Source organism: Agelaius phoeniceus, chromosome 8 (assembly GCF_051311805.1).
Source record: "Agelaius phoeniceus isolate bAgePho1 chromosome 8, bAgePho1.hap1, whole genome shotgun sequence".
NCBI classification, from domain to species: domain Eukaryota; kingdom Metazoa; phylum Chordata; class Aves; order Passeriformes; family Icteridae; genus Agelaius; species Agelaius phoeniceus.
Genome location: NC_135272.1, coordinates 11,809,156 through 11,833,258, shown reverse-complemented (window position 1 = coordinate 11,833,258; position 24,103 = coordinate 11,809,156). Strand labels below are relative to the sequence as shown.

The following is a 24,103-nucleotide window of genomic DNA, read 5'->3' as shown; positions in this document are numbered from 1 at the left end:
ACAAAACCATGCTCTAAGATGATGTGGTCATCATGAGGGCTGGGCTCTGAGCAGACTTTGATTATAAAGCCTATCAGGAGTCACACACTTTTCCCTTGCTGGATATTTTTAAATATGTGGTGTCCTTTAATTCTCTGTCCAGCCACAGCCTTTCCTCTTGCCCTGCCTGAGCTGCTGGCTGTGGCAGCCTGTGGTTTTTGTCCTTCAGACAGGACCTGGTGTTGCAATAGGATTAACCAGAGCCTGGTACTGGCAGCTCTGGGAGAGCCTTAGGGTGAGTTCCTTTCAGCAGAGGATTTTCCTGGGGGATTCCTGCCCTGAACTGCTGGGTGTTCTACAGCCAGCACTTGCAGTTGCTGAATTACAATCTCAGTGGTGAGAAGGCCTCTCATGGTGGCTTAGCTTGTGATTTAACCCTTTGGGAAGTGCTGCCAGGATGGGCTCAGCGATGGCTCTGCAGGTCGGGGCAGCTGCAGAGCACGAGTAACAGGAGCTGTGTTCTGCATCTCTGGATGGCTCTGGGTCAGCTGTGAGTGACCAGGAGAGAGAGGAACTGCTGTGAAAGCACCACTCTACATCTCCAGATCATTTCTGCCACTCTGAAAACAACATGAAAAACATTTCTCTGTGAACTAACTACTTATCTCCTAGTAAACAGAGAACAACGTGGAAGGAAAAGTATCATTATTACTTTTATTCAGAGGATCTGACTAATTGACTTTACTGTAAGAGTTTGTTCTGATCAACTTTTGTTTTTTTCCTAGAATCAAAGTATATTAACATATTTGTGTATTAACATGGGACTTTGAGCAGCCTGGTCTAGTGGAAGGTGTCCCTGCCCACAGCAGAGGGTTGGAACAAGATGGAATTTAAGGCTCTTTCACCCAAACTATTCTAGGATTCCATGTTTAAGTGCATTATTCTAGTAAAGAAATTAAGAAATATGTTTTTTGTTGGGTTTACATAGGAAACACCTAACTGCTTTTTTAACTGGTTTTTGTAGGATATTAACTAAGCAAATAATGGTGCAAACAACCTGCAGAGGTTTAAAATGAAGCTCTCATCAGAATTGTGATAGGAGTAGACAATGCACGAGGGTCTGCACTATGAAAGGACAGGACCTGATGGCTCAGAAAGTTTATTTTGGTTCTCTGCTGCCACATTGAACTGTGGAACAAGCTGACAGTCAGGATAAGTTGGAGCAAATTCTGTTGACTCTCTCACAGTCACTTCACCAGCTTGCACAAAGGTGTGGTCTGTACACAAAGGGATGTTCTGCAGGAAGGATTTCTGCACATTTTGTTTATTCTAAGAGTTGATATTAATAGCACAGCTGTATTGCAATCTGGGGTTCATCTACTGGGTTTGCAAAATGCAGTTTCAGTTATTTTGAAAAGCTTTTCTATTACACCGGTCAGGCTGCAGGGAATAAAAACCAAAGTTCTGTAAAGATTTTCATTCTGTGGCTGGGATTGTGTTGTTGGAAGGTTTCTGGCATTGCAAATAACTCATTGCAGTTCCTTTGGCTTGTGCAGTGGGCTGGGGGTCACAGGAGTCTCTCCTGCACAGAGAGCCATGTGTCATGGAGTGAGGTGACAAAGGGTTAATGCCAAAACCAAACCAGGCCAGGTGAGAGCTGTGCTGGTCCCTTGTGCTTTAGGCCAGCCCTGTGTGACCTTCTGACACAGCCAGTGCCATGAACTTGGGCACAGTCAGAATTATCTGCTCTTATCCACCATCATCTGCATCCACCTGAATTATCTGTGTCCATCCCTTCCTTCACTGGAAAGCACAGCAGTATTTTTATAATGTTGTTCTGAGGCTCTTAAACAATTAAACAGGATGTGGATGATCTGAGATGAGGTTTTGTTAAATATCTTTCACTGTGTAATAGCAATCCATCAACATATATTATAATAAAATTAGCCATATTGCAGTGTCACCATGACATGCAGTTGTTTTGCTGTGTGGTTTTGCTTTCAGAGTTTCAAGTTGTTCTGAAACTACTTTGCACAGACAGGGAGAGCAGCATATATAAGTGGGCTGCTGTGTAGTTTTTGCAAGAATTGAGCAGCTTTACTGTGGGGAATTTCAATTCTCAGTTTATCTGTAGAAAACTTGGACTCAAGGGGTTATAAAAATGCTATTCTAAGTGGTATAATCCTCTTAATCCAGAGCTGAAGGACGTTCTTGTGGAAAGCTTCATTGTATTTCCATTTTCCTGCCTGCCTTGCTGTGTTTAGCTCTCTATTCAGGGGAATTATCAGCCATTTCATAGAAAGAATTTGTGGTTGCACACTGGCAGACCCTGCCATAAGGATTTCTAAGCTCTCAGCTTCTCATCAAAGCTGAACTGAGGAGGTTTAGAGTGGGTGGGTGAGCTGCAAAGCAGGTGAAGGACTTGGAAGGCCTGGGAGAAGTGCAGTCCATGGTCATCCATGGGTTGAAGTCCATTTTTGGGGGCTGACAAGGGGGCTGTGTTTAACCTCTTCAGGCCAAGACACCAGAAGGGGATGCACCCTGTTTCCCAGGGGGCAGAAACCAGAGGGTCAGTGCTGGGCTGAGAGGAGCTTGCTGAGGTTCAGCAAATGCAGAATCCTGAGTGGGATAAATCTCAGAATCTCTGCTGGTCACAGTGACCCTGAGATGTGTTAGAAAGTCTCTTTTCCCAGCCTGGCAGTCGAAGAAGGAGTCAAAACTTTTCTATTCTCATTCTCAAGGTTGTTTATTGTTTCTTATCTATAAAATTCTCTCTCCAACCCACCAAGGTCTGTCTGGCAGGTCAGGTTGAGGCACACTGCCCATTCTTGGGGCAATGTTAGCTCTTTGTACTAAAAACTACTTGTACACTATTTACAATAACTTCCCAATACCTACCACCTATGTTAGACAGTGAGCTTCTACTCTAAACCAATCCAAAAATGCCAACATCACCCAGAAGATGGAGGCTAGGAAGAAGAAGGAAGAAGGACAGAGCACACCCAAATTCCTCCATCTTGGGACCCCAAGCCCCCATTCTAAAAACCTCAAAAATCTATTTTTCACCCTGTGACAAACCATTATTCTACTTAAACTTTCTTGACTTGTAATTCTTCATATAAATGTTGGTAATTGTTTTTTCCAAGGGCTAAATCAAAGGCACAGGGGCCTTGGGCTCTGAGCCCCTTGGCAGGGTCTTGAGTCCTCCAGGGCAGCCAGAGGAATTTGGGTGTGCCCTGTCCTTTTTCCTTCTTCTTCCTAGCCTCCATCTTCTGGGTGATGTTGGCACTTTTAGCTTGGTTTAGAGTAGAAGCTCACTGTCTAACATAGGTGATAGGTATTGGGAAGTTATGGTAAATAATGTACAAGTAGTTTTAGTATAAAAGCTAACACTGCCCCAAGGATGGGCAGTGTGCCTCAGCCTGACCTGCCAGACAGACCTCAGTGGGTCAAAGAAAGAATTTTATAGATAAGAAACAAAAAACAGCAATTTCCTGGGTTCCAACAGATAAGCTCCATCATCTCTGCAGGATGGAGGCTCATCTCTGCACAGCCTGAGTGCAGGCTGGCAGTTCTGGTGGATAAGCTGTGCTCTGCAGTGCCCAGGGCTGGCTCTGCACAGACACGTGCCAGAGAAATTTGTCTCTCCCTGAATCCTCCTGAGCCCACAGAGACCAGGGCTGTTCACAGGTTGAAGTGAGTGGAGTGGAAGGCAGGCTCAGACTGAATGGTGAAGGATGGGAGAATTGGGGCATTTAGCCTGAGGAGGAGAAAGCTCAGGAGGGATCTAATTGTAGCCTCCAGCCACCTCAGAGAAGTTCACAGAAAGCAGAGAGGCAAACTCTGAGGCACACAGTGACAGGACATTGCATTATGACAGATGGGCATGGATTTGCAGTTCTGGCTCAGCTCAAGGGAAGCAGTTCTGTCCAGGGAGACCCTGGCATCTCCATCCTTGGAGGCCTTCAGGAGCAGCATGCTCTGGCTTTGAACCTGCCCTGCCTGAGCAGGAGTGTGGTTTGTGTGCCCCCTGGAGCCCTTCCAGTCTCAGTTTCTCCTTGAGTCTCTAATTCTGCCTGGGTAGAGCCTTGCAGTACAGAGTCCCTGGCAGCACTTGAGCTTTTGAAGCCCATCTCTCCCTGGAGCTGCTGCCAGAGGAGGAAGGGAGTTTGGGGAGTCACTGTTATGGCAGCTGGCTCTTTGCACAGATCCAATCCTCATCTGAACCCTTTCCTGTCCAGCACAAGGAGGGATCCTGCTTTCAGGCTATCTCAAGGAACTGTCCCCACCTCAGCCTCTCCCTCCCCTGTGGGCAGGAGCTGCCAGGTTCTGTCCCAGCCCTCTTGCCTTGTCTTTGGAGCAGCTCCCTTGTGCTGAGCATTCTGAGCTCTTAGATCTCTCACTGTGAGGCATTTGCACTCTGCATGAACATTTTGGGGGCTCTGCTCTGCATCCTCTTTAGTTTTTTCCCCAGCTGCCTCTCCCAGGACAAGATGCAGTATTACAATATTGGTCTCAGTGACAATCCAGGGCTGACCTTCCCTGGTCAGCTTCCTTTCCCCTATCCTTGAGCAGCCCTTCTGCTGCAGCCTGGCTCTGACAGCAGAGTTACATGTTGACAGTAAGGTTATTTCTGTTATTTCCTCCCTTCTCTCTGGACCAGTGTTTATTCCCAGTCCCACACTGCTCCCTGTCCTCCTGAGCAGCTGCTTGTAGAGCTGAACTATCAGTGCTATTGATGCAATGAACATTTTCACAAATAATTGGATTGAATTATTTCTGCAGGTTTATTCTGGTCAGCTTGCCACCCAGCAGTGAGGTGAGAGGGCTGTGGAGGAAGAGCTGGGTCTTGCCCAGACAATGGCCAGCTGCTTTCCCAGCATGTGCCTCCCTCTGCCCCATCCTCTGTCCTTCCCATCTCCTCATGGGACTCCACCCCAGCTCCAGGCTGCAGTGAAGTCCTGTGGACATGTGCTCTGGGGTCAGCACAGGGCTGGGTTTCAGTAGAGGAAGCTGCTTCCAGAAATTCAAATGTATGTGTACAGTTCCTGGTTCTTCTTCTGCACTGTTCTTTCTGTGTGTCAGTTGCAAATTCTATTAGTTGGATTCTATCTTCCATTTGCAGGCCACTGATGTAGTGTTTGATAGTGCTGGATCTTTGATGAGGCCCAGAAAGACCCAGAATGTCATTGCCCAAAAATGAAAGATGTCACTGGATAATAATTCCCTTTCACAATGGCTTTTTGACCCATTTCCTGAGCTTTTTAATTCATGCTTGATGCTTGTTGGATATTCCTCGGAGGGTCTGGCTTTTAAGAAAATAAATCCCTCAGGTGGTAGTGAAGCCAGTGCTAGAGAAGACTCTTAAAAGTGTAAAGATACTTTTATCAGACAGTGTTGGAGGTTGGATTTTTCCTTTTTCTTTTTTTTTCCTTAGGAATTTTCTCCCATTTGCTGCCTAAGAGATGATAAAGACTGTACACTAGAGAGTCCTAGCTGTTACACATCTACAGTGGATAAATATTAGGAAAGCCTATGTATTTGCTTTGGTTATGTAGGATTTATTTGTCAATATGTAGGATTTCTTATTTGTCAAATGACTTTTTTGATGGCAGAAAGACATTTTGGGATTCTGAAAAGCATCTGCCACAGGCAGCCCATCCTTTCCTTGGCCCTTTTTTGTAGGTGCAGGTTCCCCTGCAGCCTCTCAAGCACAGGCACTGTGGTCAGTGCCAAAGTACAGCTGGTGTTTAGAGTTACATTGCAGGGAATCCAAATTCCATTCTCTTTTCCTGTGGTGCTGCACAATGGGGCTCATTGAACATCTCTCTGTCTCAGCTTACTCTTAGTTCAGTGTTTTGCTAACTGAGCCTAACTAAGCAGATCTTTAAACAGCAGGGCTGCAGAAGAATAATGGGCTCTACCTGGCTCAGTGGATTTTCCTGAATGGAAATGCATTGTGGAGATTAAAATCTGACAAAAGGATCTGGTGTTGGAAATGATCCAGCATCACTGACTCTGCTGCTGCTGGCTTGAATCACAGTAAATTGTGCAGGTGCTCTGTAAATTTTGCAACCTGCCTTTCTCTTGTCTCTGTAAGTTCCTTCAAATGTGCCACTGCAATTGAGACATTTTGATAATGGACTAATGCAGAGAAATCAAACAAAATTCACAGCAGTGCTGGTTTCCTTTGCCTTTGGTTGGCTCTCTGTAATCCTGAAGATTCTCTTCAGGAATTTGTGAACCTACAGAGCTGGCAAGGAGGTGACTTGCAGCAAGAAGAAACATCTCCCCCTGCATGGAAGGGATGCCCAGGTGTGCTGGGGTGGAGCTGGTTTGCTGTGACAAAAAGAGCATTTCTCTCAGTTGTGTTTCCAAACACAAGGTGGAGAGATGCTGTTGTGCAGCAGGTGCTCAGGCCTGCATTCAGCAGCACATCTCTCCAAGGAATTTCAGGGAACAACTCCTTCCTTCTGGCTTAGGTGGTAAAATAAAATCTGTGGGCCTTTTATTGTGCCCCAAAAGCCAGGGATCAGATGGTGCAGAAGGAGCTTTACAGTGTGGGGTGGCTGCAGGATGTGTGGGATGGATGGGATAGGGTAGCATGGTTTAAACTCTGCAGGGAGGGCTCTCCCAGGGCTTTCAGACTGGTAAAACAGCCTGGTGCCAGTGAGCCCTTCCCTGCATGGTGTCAGAAGGGGAGTGGGGAATTCTTCAAGCTGTGCTCCAGCCTGGAATTTCTTTTTAGGCAGCTGATGTCAATCCTACATTAATTGTTACAAATGGATGTTGCAGATTTTCTGTGCAGAATACCCATCCCAAGTAGAGGTTATTAGAGAGAAATGACAATTTTCCCTTTCAGATTTCATGCTTGAGGCTAAGATCTCATTGGAGATAGAGTTGTTCAGATTATACTGCATCATAGCTGAGTACAATATCCCATTCTCCCCCTTTAAAGTCCAATCCAGGAGACAAGTCTGCTGTGTCAGCACAGTACTGTGGGGTTGGTTCTTTCTTTTTCATTACTGCCTCCTCCCAGGAGAAAAATAAATGGCTTTATCTACTTCTGAGCCTTATTCCTAGACAGATATGGCAGGATACTCTGCATTGCTTTTGGCCAACCACATTTTAAGGAAGGGATTATACAGTTAGGACACAGTTAGGACAAGTTAGAAGAGTAGCACTAAGTCAGTTTTTTCATCTAATTTTGTAACACTGCAACCTTCATTGGGCTTAATAAAGTACTTAAATAGAGCTGTATTCCTTAAAATAGAGCTGCTTCCTTCCTGGAACTTGATGTAGTTGTATTTCAAATATAAAGTATTAACTGGAACAAAATAGCACAATTTTGAATGTGAACTAAGATGCTGCATGTGATGGGTAATTTTTTATTGCTAATCTGCTGAGCTTCTGTGTAAAGCTTACAGAACCAAGCCTCATTGTGAAATTTCTTCTGATACTGTTTTAAATCATAAGGTGAAGAAAATGATGGAAACTCCCATCTCCTCCAGAGAGAGGCACTTGTGGTGTGGTTTGTGAGAGCCTCTTGTGGCTGTGAGCAGGGGCTGAGCTGGCCCAGCATTCCTGAGCCAGGCTCCAGGCTCAGCTGGAAATGCTCCTGCTTTGCAGCAGTGGGGAGAGCCTGGCTTGGGCAGGGCAGGTGTGTGGGATGGATAAAAGGGAGGCTGGGCTGGGCTGCTCCAGTGTCTGTGGTCACTGTCAGTGCCCACCCAAAGCAGGCTGGGGAGGCTCCCCCCTTTGCAGGGGTGCAGGACCCCCCCTCAGCTTGAATTACCAAGCAAATCCATCACCAGGGAAACATAAAATTGTGTCACTTGCTTCAAACAATGAGAAAGGAAGGCACTGCACACTTTCTTAATTGGCTTTTTTCTTTCTTTTTTTTTTTCCCTCTTTTACACTGAGGCAAGAACTTGAGAGAACAAAATGTTAAGAGTGAGGAGCTAGAGAATACTGGCTACGTTTTTATGTGGTGGGACAATGTATTTTTGGAGTGTTAATGCAGTGCTAGATAGAGAAATAAAGTGGGGAGCTGGGAAACAGATCCCCTGCTCAGTTTGGCATTGTGGTAGTGCTGGAAATCAGAAATCAATAATAGGATTTCACTATCTGGATCAGCCTCTGGCTGTCTGCAATATGTTCAGGAAATCACTTCCCATCTCTGCTTCCATTTCCTTGGCTGTCAAATGAGCACAGCCATAACTGCCTGCTCTGAGTGCTGCAGCTGCATTAGAGCAATAAAACACAGGGGAGAAGGAGTCACAGGTGTGATTTATGAATCCAGCAAGGTCAGGCTGCAAACAGCTGAAGGAATCACAGAGTGAGGGAAGGGTCTCCTGGAGCTGAGCAGGTGCTGATGTGCACTGTCCATGCCCAGGAGCTGAAGCAAATCCCTCCAGCCCAGCCTGAGCAGGGGCAGCTCAAAGCAAAGTGGTTTTGTTTCTCTCCCACCATGCTGTGAGTCCTTCAAACATTTGGTGCCATCGGGTTTTTCAGGAAGGGGTTTTGCTTGTTCAGTTCTTCTGGGTGGATGTTTTATTATAATGTTTTATTAAGATGCTCTGCATGGGTGTTTCCCCACTTATAACTGCTTATAACATGATTTTATACTTGAAGGCAATAAAATAAAACAACTCAATGAGATAAGATACTGAGATAAACAATTATGAGGAATGTTTATACACTGCAAGAGTCTCCTAAATTTGATAAGCATCAGTTCAAGCCAATATACCCCATGGTGCTAAAGAAAGAAAAAAGAAATCAATATTGCAGAAGCTTTTACAGAGAATTTATGAGCACTTTGTTCAGGATCAGTTCATGAAGACTGAAGCATAGCTAGCACTGTGCTCTTACTTATGGAAATGCTAACTGAGAAATCCTTTGTTGAATTCACAAACTGTTTCAGGGAATTAAATTGGGAAATATGGAAATGGGCTTTTAAATTTTTTTTTCCATTTATTAGTGTATACTCAGAAGAAGAAAATGCTGTAATATAAATTATCAAACTCCTTTGAGAAATGTGGCTGAATAGACAGTAGCAGTGTGGTCCCTGCCAAAGTTCTTGGGCATGCTTGCTCCAGTTTCTATTTTACAAGATAAGTGGATTAGTTGGACTGGTTTGTGGTAGGAGTTCCCCTTAAGATAGATTTTCACTGTATTTAGGTACTTCCCAGTTAGGGTTTGTAGCATAAATATTAACATGCAGCAGTCCCTATCACCTTTCAAAGAGCTGGAAGCTGTTTCCTATGTCATGCCTGATGCTTGCATGATCTGATGCTTGTTTCAGGTACTATTTACTGTCAGTGTTCCCAGGAAAGTGCTGCTGTGCTGATTCCTTGCTGGAGAAGGTGCCAGGCACACCCTGGCCATGCCTCAGCCCAGCCCATGGCCAGGGTGGTGCTGAAGGAGGGAGCTGATCCCTCCAGGGACCCAGAGCACCCACAGGTGCTCCTGCTCACAGCTGGGAACTGAAATACAAGCAAGGAGAGCCCAGAGATGGAGCAGTGTTGATGGAATTGATTAGCAGGCATTCAGAAGAGGTTGGCAGCTGTGACAGGACACCCCCCAACAACCAGGGCCAGGCTAAAGGGAGCAGCACTGCTCACATAAGAACAGCAGGGTAGAGGGTTCTGACTGTGCAGTCTTTACTTTCACTTTCCACCCTTATCTCCCTATTTGCATACACAAAATCAGTTTACAGACACAAAATCTATCTTACAGCTCTTGTTCCTGCTGATGGCTGGATTCTTACTGAGGCACTCACAGGGCTGTGTGAACAGGAGTCTTGTCTGTTTGTCTGTGTAGTGAAACTTAGTTCTTAAATGCACTTTAAAGGTTTCAATGAAAAGCATCAAGAATCAGGAGCATCTTTGGTTGAACAGATCATCATCTAAGTTACACCTGTGTTGTGCCTTTCTGCCATGGTGCACCACAAAATCTCCCTCATATTTATCTTCATGTCCTGGTGGTTGCATAGTGGAGCACAAAACTCCACAGCAGAACCTGAGAGCTGTGTTTGGAGGGTGTCCTTATCACACCCCAGCTGGAGAGCCTTGATCTGGTTCTCTAAATAAAAGTCCAGTACTTATGGTGAAAGGAGGGGATGGAGAAGCTTTGGACATGTGATGGGTTTATTTCATTGAAAACACTATACTGAAATTATTTCTAATTCTTATGACTATTAAATAGCCTCAATAGTTTCAGGCTGCAGCCAAGCCAAAGCTGGCTGGGTTTGTGTTAGGAGGATTATTCAGTTGAAATGTATAAAAGCATCTCGTAGTCACTTTCATTTCATGGTGTTTTGTGTCATCAAAGTGAAATTTTCTTATATGTTTGCCCAATGTACTTCATTTATGTTTTTATCTTTACCATTCTCTCTTTGTTTGCTTTAAGGGGGTTGATTTCAGATTCCATAGTAATTGTGGGAATTGGTGCTGCTTTATGAATGCTTTGCAGATCATGGCTTTCATGTTTGCTACTTGCACCTCCCTCTGCAGCAACACTGAGCACTTGCTTGGTCCCTTTGGGTGCTGCAGAGCAAAGAGGCATTGGGCTGACAACCAGCAAAGGGAAAACAGCTCCAGAACTACACAGAAGCTCACATCTCTGCTCACTGGCTGTAGTTTTTGCCCTAAGGCAAGGTGACAGTGGCATGTCCTCCCAGCAGGAGGCAGCTAAGCACGATCAATACAGGCAATGGGAATATCTGCATGACAGATCAAGGAGAGCCTGTGTTTGTACTCCTGGGGGTACATGGCAGTAGGGATCTCTCCAGCTGCCAGCAGGTGATCTCAGCAATGCTGCCAGAGGTCTCCAGGGACAGATGGGAGCGCTGCATACCCCACCAGAAGGTGAGGGCAAAGCAGAGGCTCCCCATGCTTTGCTGAAAAGAACACAGGCTCCTTCTGATCAGTGTTTGAAGTGGAAGTGTTCCCAGGATCCAGCAGCCTGGGTTTTGACCTTTCTGCATGGCTGTTTACCAAATTTGTTTGTGATTTCTCTGAGCCACCTCTCTGCTGGCTTGCACTGCAGCATCTCCATCTGTGCCTAGGAGGGCTCTGATGCCAGACTTCATGAGGGCATTGGTCACAGGCTGTAATTTAGACATTAATACTCTCTCAGCAATAAAACCATTACTTGGATCTCCCCCAGGGAATTGTCTGGTCCTTTTGTTATGAGCACTCCTTTGTTCTCATCTCACTTTTAACAGTTGTCTTGCGAGAGCATTGTTTCGGTGAATCATATGTATCAAAATGTGTTTTCCTGTTCTCCCACTTGTCTGTGCTTTTTTTTCTTCTTGTTAGTCTTACTAAAATGTCTCCAGTTCTGTTTCCCTTTAAATGTCTGAATAATTAGCAGCAGTGGGCACAGAAAGATTTCTGTGATGTGAGCTGTATCGGTAAGTGTTTGACAGGGCTTAATGACTAGGGGAGGGGGGACAGTGGGGAGAGCCTTTATTCAGCAGCAGCTCTCCAGCACTCCCTCGGTTTCCTGTTGGCAGGGAGAGCTTTCAGTCAGCTTTTCCAGCGTTCCTCTCATTTTTAAATGCATGTTTCCCAAATCTACTCCACAGGTGCCAACAAAAAAGCTGAAGAAATATGAGAGAGAGTACCAAACCATGCGAGAGAGCCAGCTGCAGCAGGAAGATCCTATGGACAGATACAAGGTAGGGAGATGCTCTATGGGAATGTGGTGAACCCCACCAGGAGTGAGCTGTCTCCAGCAGTTGAGTAGAGGTGTGTGTAGCATGCTCACCTCCCTGGGATGTGCCAGGGATGCAGACCTTAGGGAAGCGAAGGTGAACTCATCCCCTTTCTTGAATAAGCATTTTGAAACTTTGGGCTTAGTCTTTTTTTTTCCCAAGAATACTTCAATCACAATTTATAACTCTTAAGACATCTGCAAGTAGCCACATATAATATTTTTCTTCTTTCAGTTTATATGTTTGTAGGTAACTCTCCTGCTGTTGCACTTTTACGGGAGATCTTCATGAGCCGCAGAAACAAAGGGTGATTCAGCTACAGACACAGAAAGGAGAAAATACACATTGTTCTAGTGCAAGCTGTGTGCAGTGGCATCCACAGAGACTTTGGAAGATGAACTCTTCCTTGGCTGATATGATCCTTATTATTCATTCCTGTTTATACCAAGCTTCAGTAATTTTTTGTTAAGATAAAACCAATTGTGGTGGGACCCAGAGCTCTTCTGGGGTCCTGAGGTACTACTGCAGTAGAGTTAATAGTGATGGATATTCCTCTTCAAAGGAGCACAGAAAGAAGGTTCAGTTGTTAATATGATAGCTTGATAGTTCACTGAAAAAGAACAGTTGTACAATTTCAGCTCAGCTTTGCTTATCTTTACAATGTATTTGCTTTCATTGTCACAGCTACGTTCTGCTGCCATAGATTTTGTGTGCTGGAGGCTCTGCCTCTGGGCACAGCCTTAACTGAGAGTTTGGGATCTGGTTATTCCTCACTCTGTTTGGAACAATTCAGTTTGCTCCAGGTGAAGCTGCCAGGGGTGCCTGCTGCCCAGGATAGCTGGGAACTGACATTTCTTACATATCCTGGTACTGTTTGCCTGCTGTTCTTCATTGTGCCTTAATATGTTAGTGCCACTGTGGTGGTTGTGGGGTCTTCAGGGCTGGGGAGGGGTGGATAATCAAATCACACAGAGTGCAACAGGCTTGACATGGCCTGTGAACATAAGAAAAGTGCACCACGTTCAGGAAATGGAGATCTGTGGTGAGAGAGTGTGCCTTAATTCATAAATGTGACAAAGGAAACTTACAGGTACAAAGTCAAACTGACTCTTTCTTTTTTTTTTTTTTAAGCATTTGTCTGTGAGAAAATTATATTTTAAGTGTAGGTTTTTTTGCTGTCAAAGGGTGGAGATTTTATTGTTTATGAGACTTAGGAGTGCTGTAGCTGCTGAGAACCAATAGCAAGTATGACCTATTTGGAAAAAACCACAACTGGCTGCTGATTAACTCTTAAGTATTTTCCTAGTGGTTCACTTATAGTACTGTGGAATTAAAATAATGCTTAGGAAACAAAGAAGGGTTCTTTAAAGCTCAGTGGAAGCATATTAACTAGTTAATCCTGGTCAATGCACTGTGAAGAACATTATCCCAAGCTGCAAATGAGGATATAGGAAGTGACTCTTGGGCCACTGTTGATGTGAGTCACTGTCACAGTCAGGATCACAGCCCAGGGTTTTGGCTTGTGCTTCTGAAACTCACTGTGGATTTTTTTATTAAGCTGTGTTGGGTCTGATCCTCTTAAGGATGCTGTGATTAGACAGTCCCTGTAATAGGTTAGTTGCATATTAACTTCAAAGTCTGGACATGTTTTTCAGTTGATGGAAAAATGCTTGTAAATATTCTTTGTTCCTTGTCTTGCTTGTTAGATTTTATTGATATGTGAAGTTAAGGTTTTGTAGGAACTGACATTTCAGGAGTGTTTCCAAAGGGCAGCAAGAAAATGTCATTGTGTGGATCCTCCCAGCAGCACGTGGAGAGGCAGCCTTGCTTTTTCTTGTCCTTTAGGAGAGCACTCTGCAGCCTGCATGGTCAGAGATGCTTTTCATTTGGGCAGCACCTCTGCAGGGCTTCCAGCAGCCAGGCTTGGCTTGGGGAAGGACAGAGCCAGCCTTGCCTGCAAGCACAGCACTGCTGTCAGCTCCTGCTCTCTGGGCTGTGCCCTACAACCTTGTCATTTTTACAGTTTTCCCTCCCAAAACAAAGGGAGGATTTGCTGCCTAGGAGGAAGGGGATGTTTCTTGCATGGGATCACTGGAGTAGAGATCCCTGCAGAGCGTTCCTCATATGGGTCAGGAGGGAAAAGAGCTTTAAATCAATTGATAGTTTTCAGCTCTAGTTGTTAGAGTTGTTGTTACCAGCAGGAATTTGCCAGGCCCACAGGCTGCAGCGAGCTGCAGAGATGAAGGATGCCGGAGTGAGGCACCTCCCTGTGACACTGCCCTCAGAGGAAGTCCCTGATGGCCTCTTGAGAGAGAGGGAGATGGGCTGGGACTGCAGTGCCTGGCCCAGGAACCAGCTGTGTTTGCCTGACAGGTTCCATTCATCTGCTCCCACGAGCTGTGTTAAACACAGCAGCTCCTGCCCAGCACGTATTTTACATGTTGGGATTTGATTTACCAGAAGATCAGTATTAAGGAGTGTCATTATTTTTGGTGTTTGTTTCGTTCTGTATTTACAAGTATTATTTAGGAAAAGTGCAAGTTTTTCTGGACATGTTTTCACTTTATTTTCCATTGTTTATAACAAATTATCATATTTTTGTCAGATTTTTAAAAGGTGCAAAAGTGAAATATGTTCTAAATTGTTGTTCGTCACCAAATTTTGTAACTTTTAGTTAAATTACAAATTCCCTATAGAAGCTAGGAAGAAAAGTGAGTCATATGTGTAGAAAAAATAGTAATAGATTTCAGGTTGATGTTTTTCTAAATATTATGGAGTTTTATTTCTGTGTTTGAGACTGCCTCATGTAACAAGATTTGGGTTAACTTGATGAGAAAATCCCAGAAGTGAGCCTGGGAACTGATTTAAAACAAAGAGGATGTAGTTGTACAAAGAAGGGCTGGAGTTTTGCAAGCAGATGCTGCTGTTCTGTTCCACCTTTTCCTCTGTCACCCTCCTTGTGCAATGGAGAAGTTGTGTGAATAAATGTGTAATTTGGACATAACAGCCTTCTCTGTGTTTGGAAGGGGAAGCAAAAATGAATACACTGATCATTTTTATTCAGTCAGGGCAAGTGAATGTTAACCATGAGGAAAATCATGATGAGTTTTGCTGTGGGACATTGTCTGTTGTTTATTTTAAAATTGTGCTGGCGCACTTTGGGAAATGCTTCTCCAGAGTCACCAAACAGAAAACACAGCTGCCTCCAGGAGCCTCTGTGTTGCTTGCCTTGAGAGGCTTTCCTGGATCACTTGCTGTAAAAGCTTTTTGGCTTTCTGAATGGAGGTTCACAGGATTTTCCTTTGGAGCTCCTCCAATATCAAGAGCCCTTTCCATTGGGTTTATGAAGACCTCTGTTTGCTCACATCCAGAAAGTGAATTTTAATCAGTGTTTTCATTCCATCGTTGGGCAGCTGTTCACACTCACAGGTCTGGGGTTTGGATGTCTTCATTTAACCCAGCCAGCTGCTTGCTCACTCCACCACAAGGCTGGGGGAGAGAATCCCCAGAATAAAAGTGACAAAACTTGTGGGTTTGTGGTTGAGATGAAGACAGGTGAATGTTTAGCCATCTCCAGGAGAGCAGGGCTCCATCACACATAACAGTGCCTTGAGAAGCCAAATGCCATCACTCCAAGGTTCCCCCTTCTGTGTCCTTCTCCCTGCTTTACACACTCAGCGTGGTGCCAAGTGGGCTGGGCTGTCCCTTGGGGTCACTTGGAATCAGCTGTGCCTCCTCCCAGCTCGGTGGGTACCCCCAGCCCCCTCACTGGTGAGGAGCTACAAGAAGCAGGAAAGGCCTTGGCTCTGTGCAAGCCCTGCTCAGCAGTAACCAAACCATCTCTGTCCTGTCAACACCTTTTCCAGCACAGAGCCAAAATGCACTAACCACCATGAGGGAAAGTAACCCTCCCCGAGCCAAGGGCAGCACAGGGTGTTGCTGAACAGAAACAGAATTGCTTAAGGAGGTTGGTGACTCATTACACCCCACTTGTACAGCACAGAGAGGATGCATCATGGCCACTAATCTCCTCAGGAATTGCTCCTTGCTGCAGCCTGGAAGGGAGCAGAGGGTGGAGTTCAGCCTTTCAGTCATCCTGAACTGAGGCTTGCCTACTGCTTTCGAGTTTGTCATCTTCTTTCCACCCAGTGTGTGATGGAAGTGGGAGCATCTCTCTCTAAAACTCTTAACAAAAAACCCAGTGAAGAATAAGCAACTTTTTTTTTTTGTATTAGAAATTTCTTTTTATCCCGTTTTCACTGTGTTTACACCAATGGTTGAAAGCAGTAATTGGTCTGTGACTTTACAGGAGGTAAGTTGATTTGTGTTTGTGTGTATCAGCTTTGTTTGTCCTCTTTGGAAATGCAGTATCCTCCTTTTAAAAGCTAACCTGAGTTCACCAGCCACCTTCAGTAACCAGGAGGAGGAATTTGGGAAAGAGGGATCTGTTACTTTACTGACTGTAGAAACTGAGCAGTTTCTGAGACTGAGGAGAAGGAAATGGTTGTCATAGTAAATGTAGTGTTGTGGAGAAGAGGCAGGAAGCTGTCTGTTTACACCAGGGACAACCAGCAGGTCTGACTAGTTGGCTGATGCCATTACAAATGCTGCCTCTGATGTGAGTCCTGCTCTGATGTGAGTCCTGAGCTCCATCTGCTGAACTTTGTCATTGTGAGCATATTTCATAAAACTCTAAATATTTCACAGCCTATAGAAATAGTTTGCTACACGTAGAGAGCGCTGTTTGCTCTTTCTGTCTTCACTGTGTCCTGTTAGTTTTTATTTAGACTCAGGCAGACTTAAGAGTTTCCTCCTGAGTAGGGAGGCAGTTTTACACTGCTGGACCTGGGGGGAGGAGCTGAGAGAGACAAACCAGCTAATCAGGCATTCTGCCCTGGGTGGAGGAGAGTAAAGGTGGTCCTGTAAGAGCCTTGCAGCTGGACATTCAGAGTTTGGTGAATGAGCTAAAAGCATCTTGTAGCTATTGACTGGATGCCCAAGGTAAGAGATCTTTAACTCACTTCCAACCTGGCATGTGAATCCTGGTTTAAGAGGAGGATAATGCATTTCCAAGCACAGAGCTTGCTTACCCACTTGTCTGCAAATGCAAAGCAGGAACTCTCAGCTCACACTGCGTGCCTTGCTTGGCAGACACTGAAGCTTTTGGCAAAGACAGAGCAAAAATGGTAAAGCCAACTCGGTTATTTTGTCAAAGTCATAAGAATTTGCTGCTTTCTTCCTCTCAGCAACATCCCTGTGAAAAGGTATTGGTGCTGCAGAACCTGGTCTGACTCAGGTCTCAAGTTTTAGGTGAACTTAGGTTCTGACAACCAGCAGAGCCTATAAAAATAAGCATTTCTAAGATGGTCTGAACGAAATACAGGAATAAAGATGTGTTAGAGATTGTTGTTAGTATTATCATTATTGACTGCAATTTGGTTTTACACTTTAAAGCTTATATTATGTTTAGAGAAAAATTTTACTTTGATTTTTAAAATTCTTTGTCCCAAACAGACTGAAGTGCATTTAAAAGAAGAAAGATCCCCAAAGTTGTGTGTGTTTTAGCAGGTTATTTTAACTGTGTTAAGACAAAGGCATTTTATTTAGCTTCTGTACAAAACAAGTTATTCAAAGTACAATCTTTTGGAAGGGAAACCATCTTACTTCCCTGGGCAGGGCAGTCCCTATTCTAGTTACACAATAGGGTCACATTAACAAGAGAAAATTTGTAGAGGTTCCACTTCCTGCCACAGAGGAAGTTCCACACAGAAGAGACCTTTTTTTGCATCCTCTTAGAGCTCCTGGTTTTGTTTAAGACAAACATGCAAAATCTGCTTGCAACAGAAATAAAAATTGCAATTTCATAGCTGGTGAGTAGGAAGAAGTGAAAGCAGGTGAATAACTTATGCAAGAAATCACATTTTGTAGGAGTGCATTCACTGAACAACTCTTGAAAAATGTTACAAGTGCTAAAATATATGTTATTATATATCATTGACTTTACTGATATATTTGGACTTTCATTGTTTTGTTTTGGAGAGTTACCTTTCAAGTGAGAATAAGTCCTTTTTGAAATCTCAGCATATAGGTTATTGTTTTTCCACCTGTGAGTTTCCATATGAACGTGGTGCTTTTCCTTGAATTTCCATAGTGCAGAGATTCTTTTTGCAACCTGTTTTGGTATGAAAGATATACAGTGATGGAAAGCCAGCACAGTATTTTTGTCTTAAAATCCATTTGGAGGAAGGCACCTCGGTCTGTCCCACCTGGCTGTGTTCTTCTGAAAATGAGAACTTGTATTTGATGTTGAACCCTTAGAAGGCCACTGACCCACAGGCATCTTTTGAATATGGTTCTGTTTCTCAACCCTAGAGCAGCAGTCACAGATTTCTAAAAGACATGAATGACTGTTGATTCTCCTGTTCCTTCACCTCCTGTGGTTAGTGCTCCAGATAGTCATTTCTGCCTGTGTGGAGTGGGTAGGGAGGGCAGTGAAGCAAGAGCCTGCAGCCTCCAGGTTGTGCATTTTGTGCTCCTGTCACTGCCCCCAGCAGGTGCTGGGCTCAGGGCTGAGCTCCCCTGTCCACCTGGCACTGCAAGGTTCACTCAGGTGTCACTGGCAGGAGGCACAGAGCAGTGCACAAATGGTGGCACAGGATGTTGGAGCTGTAGGGAGTTCCCTGCTGAATGCTGTTCTTGGCTGGCCCCACAGGAGAGGGGAAGTTGGCACTGCATCACCTACAAAGTGCACTATTTTTATGGATCCCTGCAGACAGGATTTTGTAAAGTGGAGCAGGACAGCTTCCTACTTTGCTTGGAAGCATTATTATGAGTAACTGTTAATTGGTCCCTGTTCACTGCTGCTGGGTGGGATTTATCTGCCTGATTCCTTTCGATGATGAGCAAGCAGAAACCAAGTGCTTTCGTGGAGAGGTCAGTGTTTATTTTTGACAGGGAAACACTACAATCAGTGTGTCCCTTGCACAACACAAACCAGTGGGATGGAAGTGGAATAGCTGCATTTGCACTGCTGGCTTAATTCACTGTTGTTTCCCAGAGCAGCAGTCCTGTCTTAATGTGCACTCCTGCCTTCTCAGTGTTTGGCACACACCATGCACTGCTCATTGCTCTTCATGAGGATTGATTTCCTTTCCTGGTTGTTCCTCTCTTTGCACAGAGGGAGAACCGCAGGCTCCAAGAAGCAAGCATGAGGCTGGAGCAGGAGAACGATGACCTTGCCCATGAGCTTGTGACCAGCAAAATTGCCTTAAGGAACGACCTGGACCAGGTAATGGGAACAGAGCTGGCTCCCAGCTCAGGCCTGGCAGCAGCAGTTGGAGCAGCCCTGCTTTGTGCTCAAGTGAAAACATGAACACGTTCAAAGTGTGATTATTTTTGCCTTTATTTTCCTGACAGCCTCACTCCTAGCTGCACTCAGCTGTATTTCCATGTGCCACTGTAGGCATTCAGTGGGGTCTGGCCAAGACTGATTGCAGCTCCTCCGTTGGGGATTGTTTAGAAAATGTAGGCCATAACCTTTAGGCAGATAGCAGAGAACAAACATTTCCTTGAAAAAGGTGCCATGTAGTCCTTGGGAGAGTAGTTTCAAGCATTGCAAAATGTCTGTGTGGATCTGTTTTTCACAGCACTTCTAGTACAGCCAACAAAATTCAGAGATAATGAAGTGGCACAGCACCAAAAATTCAACGGGCTCCTGGGTGTTCACTGATAACTGCTGGTGTTCCCTGTGGAGACTGGAATGTGGAGGGCAGCAGCATTCAGAGCCCTTTGCCCCAGACACAATGGTTTTCAGAGAACCACACATTCAGCCCTCTCTTTCTACACTGCAGGTGCTTGGAGAAACTGGAATGAACACAAAAAAGGAGGAAAAATTTGTAGTTCCTTCAAAGCATATCTTAAACAGGTCTTTGATCAAAAATATCCTTGTAATCCCTAAGTACTTTTGTTCTAAGATGTTAACCTCATCAATTTTCCATTCTTGCACCATTTGTTTTCCTTTCTCCCATACAGTCTTATACACACTAAGCATTGAAGAAATCCTTAATCCATCTCTTCAGCCATAGAGATGGTGGAGCTGGTTCTGCTGCCCTCAAACACCACTAATATCCTCATTAATCATTGTTACTGTGTCAGAAAGATAGGATTATGCCACCACAGTGGTAGAAAACCAGACTTCAGCTCAGAGACAAGTTCTATATGGTTACTTGTTTCCAATATCCTTTTCCCCCCTGTAATTTCAGCAATGTCAGTGTTAATTGGCCACAACCATTTCCTGTCTGTTCCTCATTACTGAACAGGAAGGGTGGTGACTGCTATGTGTGTTTCCAGCTGGGGAGGCCTACAGAATAAATCAAACATTGAGAAATGTGTGGACATATTGGAATTTCTCTCCTGATGATCAGTGAGGACAGTGCTCAGAAAAGCAAAGGATTCCCAGTGTGTGTCACCACAAGCTTGGTCCTTCCTGAGAAAATTATATTCTCAATTATCAGATTTCTTCATGTAATACTTATTTGCACCAATAAACCATTTTCCTGGTGGTCCTGTCCCTTACACTTGCCTTTGCCTGAACACTTTGTAGGGTACAATGCACCTAAGTATTTTACAGTTATGCTTTCCCTGCTGCCAGATTAAAAAATGGGATGAGTTATTTGAAGTTACACAGGAGGTAAATCATGCTGCCCTCACTTAGATTAATATTGCTCCCAACAAAATATTCTACACATCACTGTTTGTGCTAGGATATAATATCTGTGTTTATGTGCCACCTGGGCATAGGTAAACAATTGGCCAAAGGGTTCTTTTGCACAGGTGTTGAAAACAGTGAAATAATTCAGTAAATGGGGATTTCATATCAGAAAGTTGTGTGAGCCATTAGAGGGCAGGAAAAGGCAATGCTAAAACCTGAACCTGGTGTATTTCTGAGCTGTACATCCCAGTGTGTGTGTGCTGGCACAGAGAACACCTGATTTACACAAGTGTCTCTGACTCTAGGCTGAGGACAAAGCAGATGTTTTGAACAAGGAACTTCTCGTGACCAAACAGAGACTGGTGGAGACTGAGGAAGAGAAAAGGAAGCAGGAAGAGGAAACTGCTCAGGTAAGGCATTCTCTAGCTTTTCCCATTTGGTTAGTAAATGCAAGAAAAATGATATGCAGAAAAGTGTGGATGTGTTGCAATTGTGAAAATTATTTTGTCCTCAAAATGCACTTTCAAGTAAAAGTTAGTAATTTTTTTTTCCAAAGTACATTTTTCAGTAGTTTTTGTTTTTTGTTTCCTTGAGCTCTGATTGTTTAGTTTTTCATAGCTTATCCTCTTCCAAATATTGTAATGATTGTTGTCACTGGTGGTGAGCAATCTCAGCGAAGGAGATGTGATCAGACCTCTTAAACATCTAATGGAGGAGATGGAGGAGTTGTTGCCTTGTAAGAGCCCATTCTGGATTCAGCTGCTGGATCACTTCAATAACGTTCCTGCCTGAGGCCAACAGCAGAATGGGGGGGTGGGGGTTGGGAGAATTTTGCTGAGTAGACCTGGTTTCTACTCAGCTGCAAAATACTCAGTCTTTGTTCTGTAATCCCATATATCTAACATGAAGGTTTCAAAAGTGATACCCTGATTTTTATTTTTGCTATTTGGCAACAGTGACTGCAACAATTAATGTTAATTCATTGTGTCTTTCTAAAATGGAGCTCTCTGTTTGCCATAAGTAAGGCAGTGAAGGCTTTTTTCCTCCTGAAAGTGCTCTCCAAGTGGAGTGGTTCTGAAGGAGGGATGAGTTAGCTGTGTTTTCACTCAGTGCCACAGACCCAAACAGATTTTTTTTTCCTCCTGTTATGCAGATGACAGTGTTGAGAGATTCTTCTTGTTCCATCTCCAAACAAACAAACAATCTGGCCAAACCTGCTGTGAGAGTGTGCAGAAAAACAAGAGCTAAATCAGTAAACCCCACTTAATAGTAATGCTTTTCTTTGTGTTCTGTGGGCCATGATGTACCACCATTTCACACAGAGAATGGGAATTAGGTTACAGGAGAATTCTCTAACCAGACATAAAGGGTCCCAGTACAGACTTCTTGGTTATCACTGATAGAATCGGTATTTGTAAACTGAGTAAATCAGACACTTGTCTGAGAGCTGGAATTTCATGAGCAGCAGCTGTAGAGCTGTTGTAAACAAAGCCAGACACAAAGAAAACAATCAGATTTTGAGAAGTTCTGTCAGTGTAATGTGTAACTTCTCTCCTGCAATTCCTAGCTGAAGGAGGTCTTCAGGAAGCAGCTGGAGAAGGCAGAATCTGAGATCAAGAAAACCACAGCCATTATTGCAGAGTATAAACAGGTACCATTCCAGAGACCCTCTCTCATATTTCTTCTTTCAACCTGTTACAAGAGCTGAATTTTCAGCATTGCAGATCTCATCCTTCAAACAAGCTCCACCTCTCAGGCTTTTGGAGAGCAATGTTGTAATTTGTCATAAATCTTTTTGTGGCTTTCCTAATAGTCTCCCAATTAGGCAGTCAGGAATAACCTGTCTTTCAGCTAATTTTAGTACTGTAGGGTCAATGCTTCTGTACTTTGTGACATAATGCAGTACAAACATCATAAACCAACTCATCCATAAAATGTCCCTGTCTCTGTGTTCTGGTTCTGTATTGAATACTGCTGGGTTTTTGTCATTATCAGCAGCAGTGGAGTTAAGGGGGGAATGCATATACTGAGTGAGGCAGAATTTAAGAAATGTTTGTTCTAGCAAAAGCCACTGTGAAGAAACACACAGATTCTACTTCAGCACAGTAAACTTGAGCTAAGGGATTGCTTTCTCTGCTCCAGATTTGTTCCCAGCTGAGTACCAGGCTGGAGAAGCAACAAGCAGCCAGTAAGGATGAACTGGAAGTTGTGAAGGTGAGAACAATGTCTCTGCACAGGGGGTGTTTCTGACACAGGTGTTGCTGAATGCCAAGGGTACAGAACTGAAATGGGAGCTGAACTTAAAGCACATCAATGGCCCCACATGCATTTTTCAGAAGATGTAAACAAGGAAAGGGTTTATTTCCTTTCACGGTTCTTTTTCTTGCATCAGGCAGTGTGGAACTCTCAAAATGAAGTGCATTTAGTACTTGCCTTTTATTTTTGCTGTTAAAATATATGCTTCTGGTAAAAAATGTAGAGAAAACATCCATCTACTTGGATGTTTTGATTAACTGGAAAAAAAAAGAAGACAAAACATGTTGTTTCTCTGGTGTGCACAGCAGAGGGATTGGAATTGGCCAGATTGGACAAAGTTTATACATTTGAGTTTCTGTAATTTAAGTAGGATTGGTTTAAGTAATTAAACCAAGTGGCACAGCTAGGGCCATCCTCAGAATATCCACAGGGGTTCCTTTCCCTTCTCTAAACCCCTTACCAGGAATACCTACATCAGAGTTAAAAATTTCCTGATAGGTGATAGTAATAATAATAATAATAATTCTGAGTAGGCAGAGTTGTTTACTCTCTGCTGTAGCTTCTACATATTTCTTTAATACTCAAGCTGAACTGGATTTGTTACTTTTTAGTGACTTATCAATAATGTTATTGATAATAACATAAAATAATTCTAGGATTGATGTTCCTATATTCTGCTGAAATAGCTCAATATCCTGTTTTAGTCTGTGCAAGCCAGGCCAGCTGTTTCATCTACTCAGACATAATTTACTCTTCCTAGTTGTGCTGACATAAATATTACAAAGTTTTGTAGCAAAAAGACTCTAATATAGGAGCAAAGTCTGTGTGCTTAGAACATGCTAAGTAGATTTTAGGAATTTTTATACTGGTTAACATACCCTGGAAATTGTTCCTGAACTACTCAAATTCTTTTCATGCCAGTTATAGAAACTGCAGTACTGGATGGTTTGAGATTGAGGCAGTCTGACAAATAAAATGGCTCTTCCAGGATGTACAGCAACTCCTGTAACATGGATTAAGAATGAGCTTTCTGGGTATTTCAGGGCAAAGTCATGGCCTGCAAACACTGCAGTGAGATTTTCAGCAAGGAGGGGGCACTGAAGGTGCCTGCTGTGAGCACGGACAACAAAGGCATCGAAACAGACGATGAGAAGGACGCACTGAAGAAGCAGCTGAGGGAGATGGAGCTGGAGCTTGCACAGACCAAACTGCAGCTTGTGGAAGCCAAGTGCAAAATTCAGGTATGTGGAATCCAAGTACAACAGGGTGGTCACCTTAACATCATGCTCAGCCCAAGATTATTTTGAATCATACAAAAAATTGTTCCAGGTACAGCAAGGTGGTCGCCTTAACCTCATGCTCAGTCCAAAATTGTTCTGAATCACACAAAAAATTGTTCCAAAAGGGAGCTCATACCTGCGTGCCTGAACTTTCAGGAA

At 43.9% G+C, this 24,103-nt stretch overlaps 1 protein-coding gene across 14 annotated transcripts in view; it reads left to right on the top strand.

Moving 5' to 3' along the window:
- RABGAP1L (RAB GTPase activating protein 1 like) overlaps positions 1 to 24,103 on the top strand; it is a 234,162-nt gene that overhangs the window by 204,098 nt on the left and 5,961 nt on the right. For 11 of the 14 annotated variants that reach the window (XM_054638113.2, XM_077182014.1, XM_077182016.1 and 8 more), the window contains 6 exons: positions 11,570 to 11,662; positions 18,876 to 18,986; positions 20,714 to 20,818; positions 21,976 to 22,059; positions 22,551 to 22,622; positions 23,708 to 23,905. In XM_054638113.2, the coding sequence (XP_054494088.2) occupies positions 11,570 to 11,662; positions 18,876 to 18,986; positions 20,714 to 20,818; positions 21,976 to 22,059; positions 22,551 to 22,622; positions 23,708 to 23,905 (663 nt within the window). Of the gene's footprint in view, positions 1 to 11,569; positions 11,663 to 11,932; positions 16,700 to 18,875; positions 18,987 to 20,713; positions 20,819 to 21,975; positions 22,060 to 22,550; positions 22,623 to 23,707; positions 23,906 to 24,103 lie in introns of those variants that run through there. The other 3 variants (XM_077182017.1, XM_077182021.1, XM_077182020.1) reach the window with 2 other exon arrangements.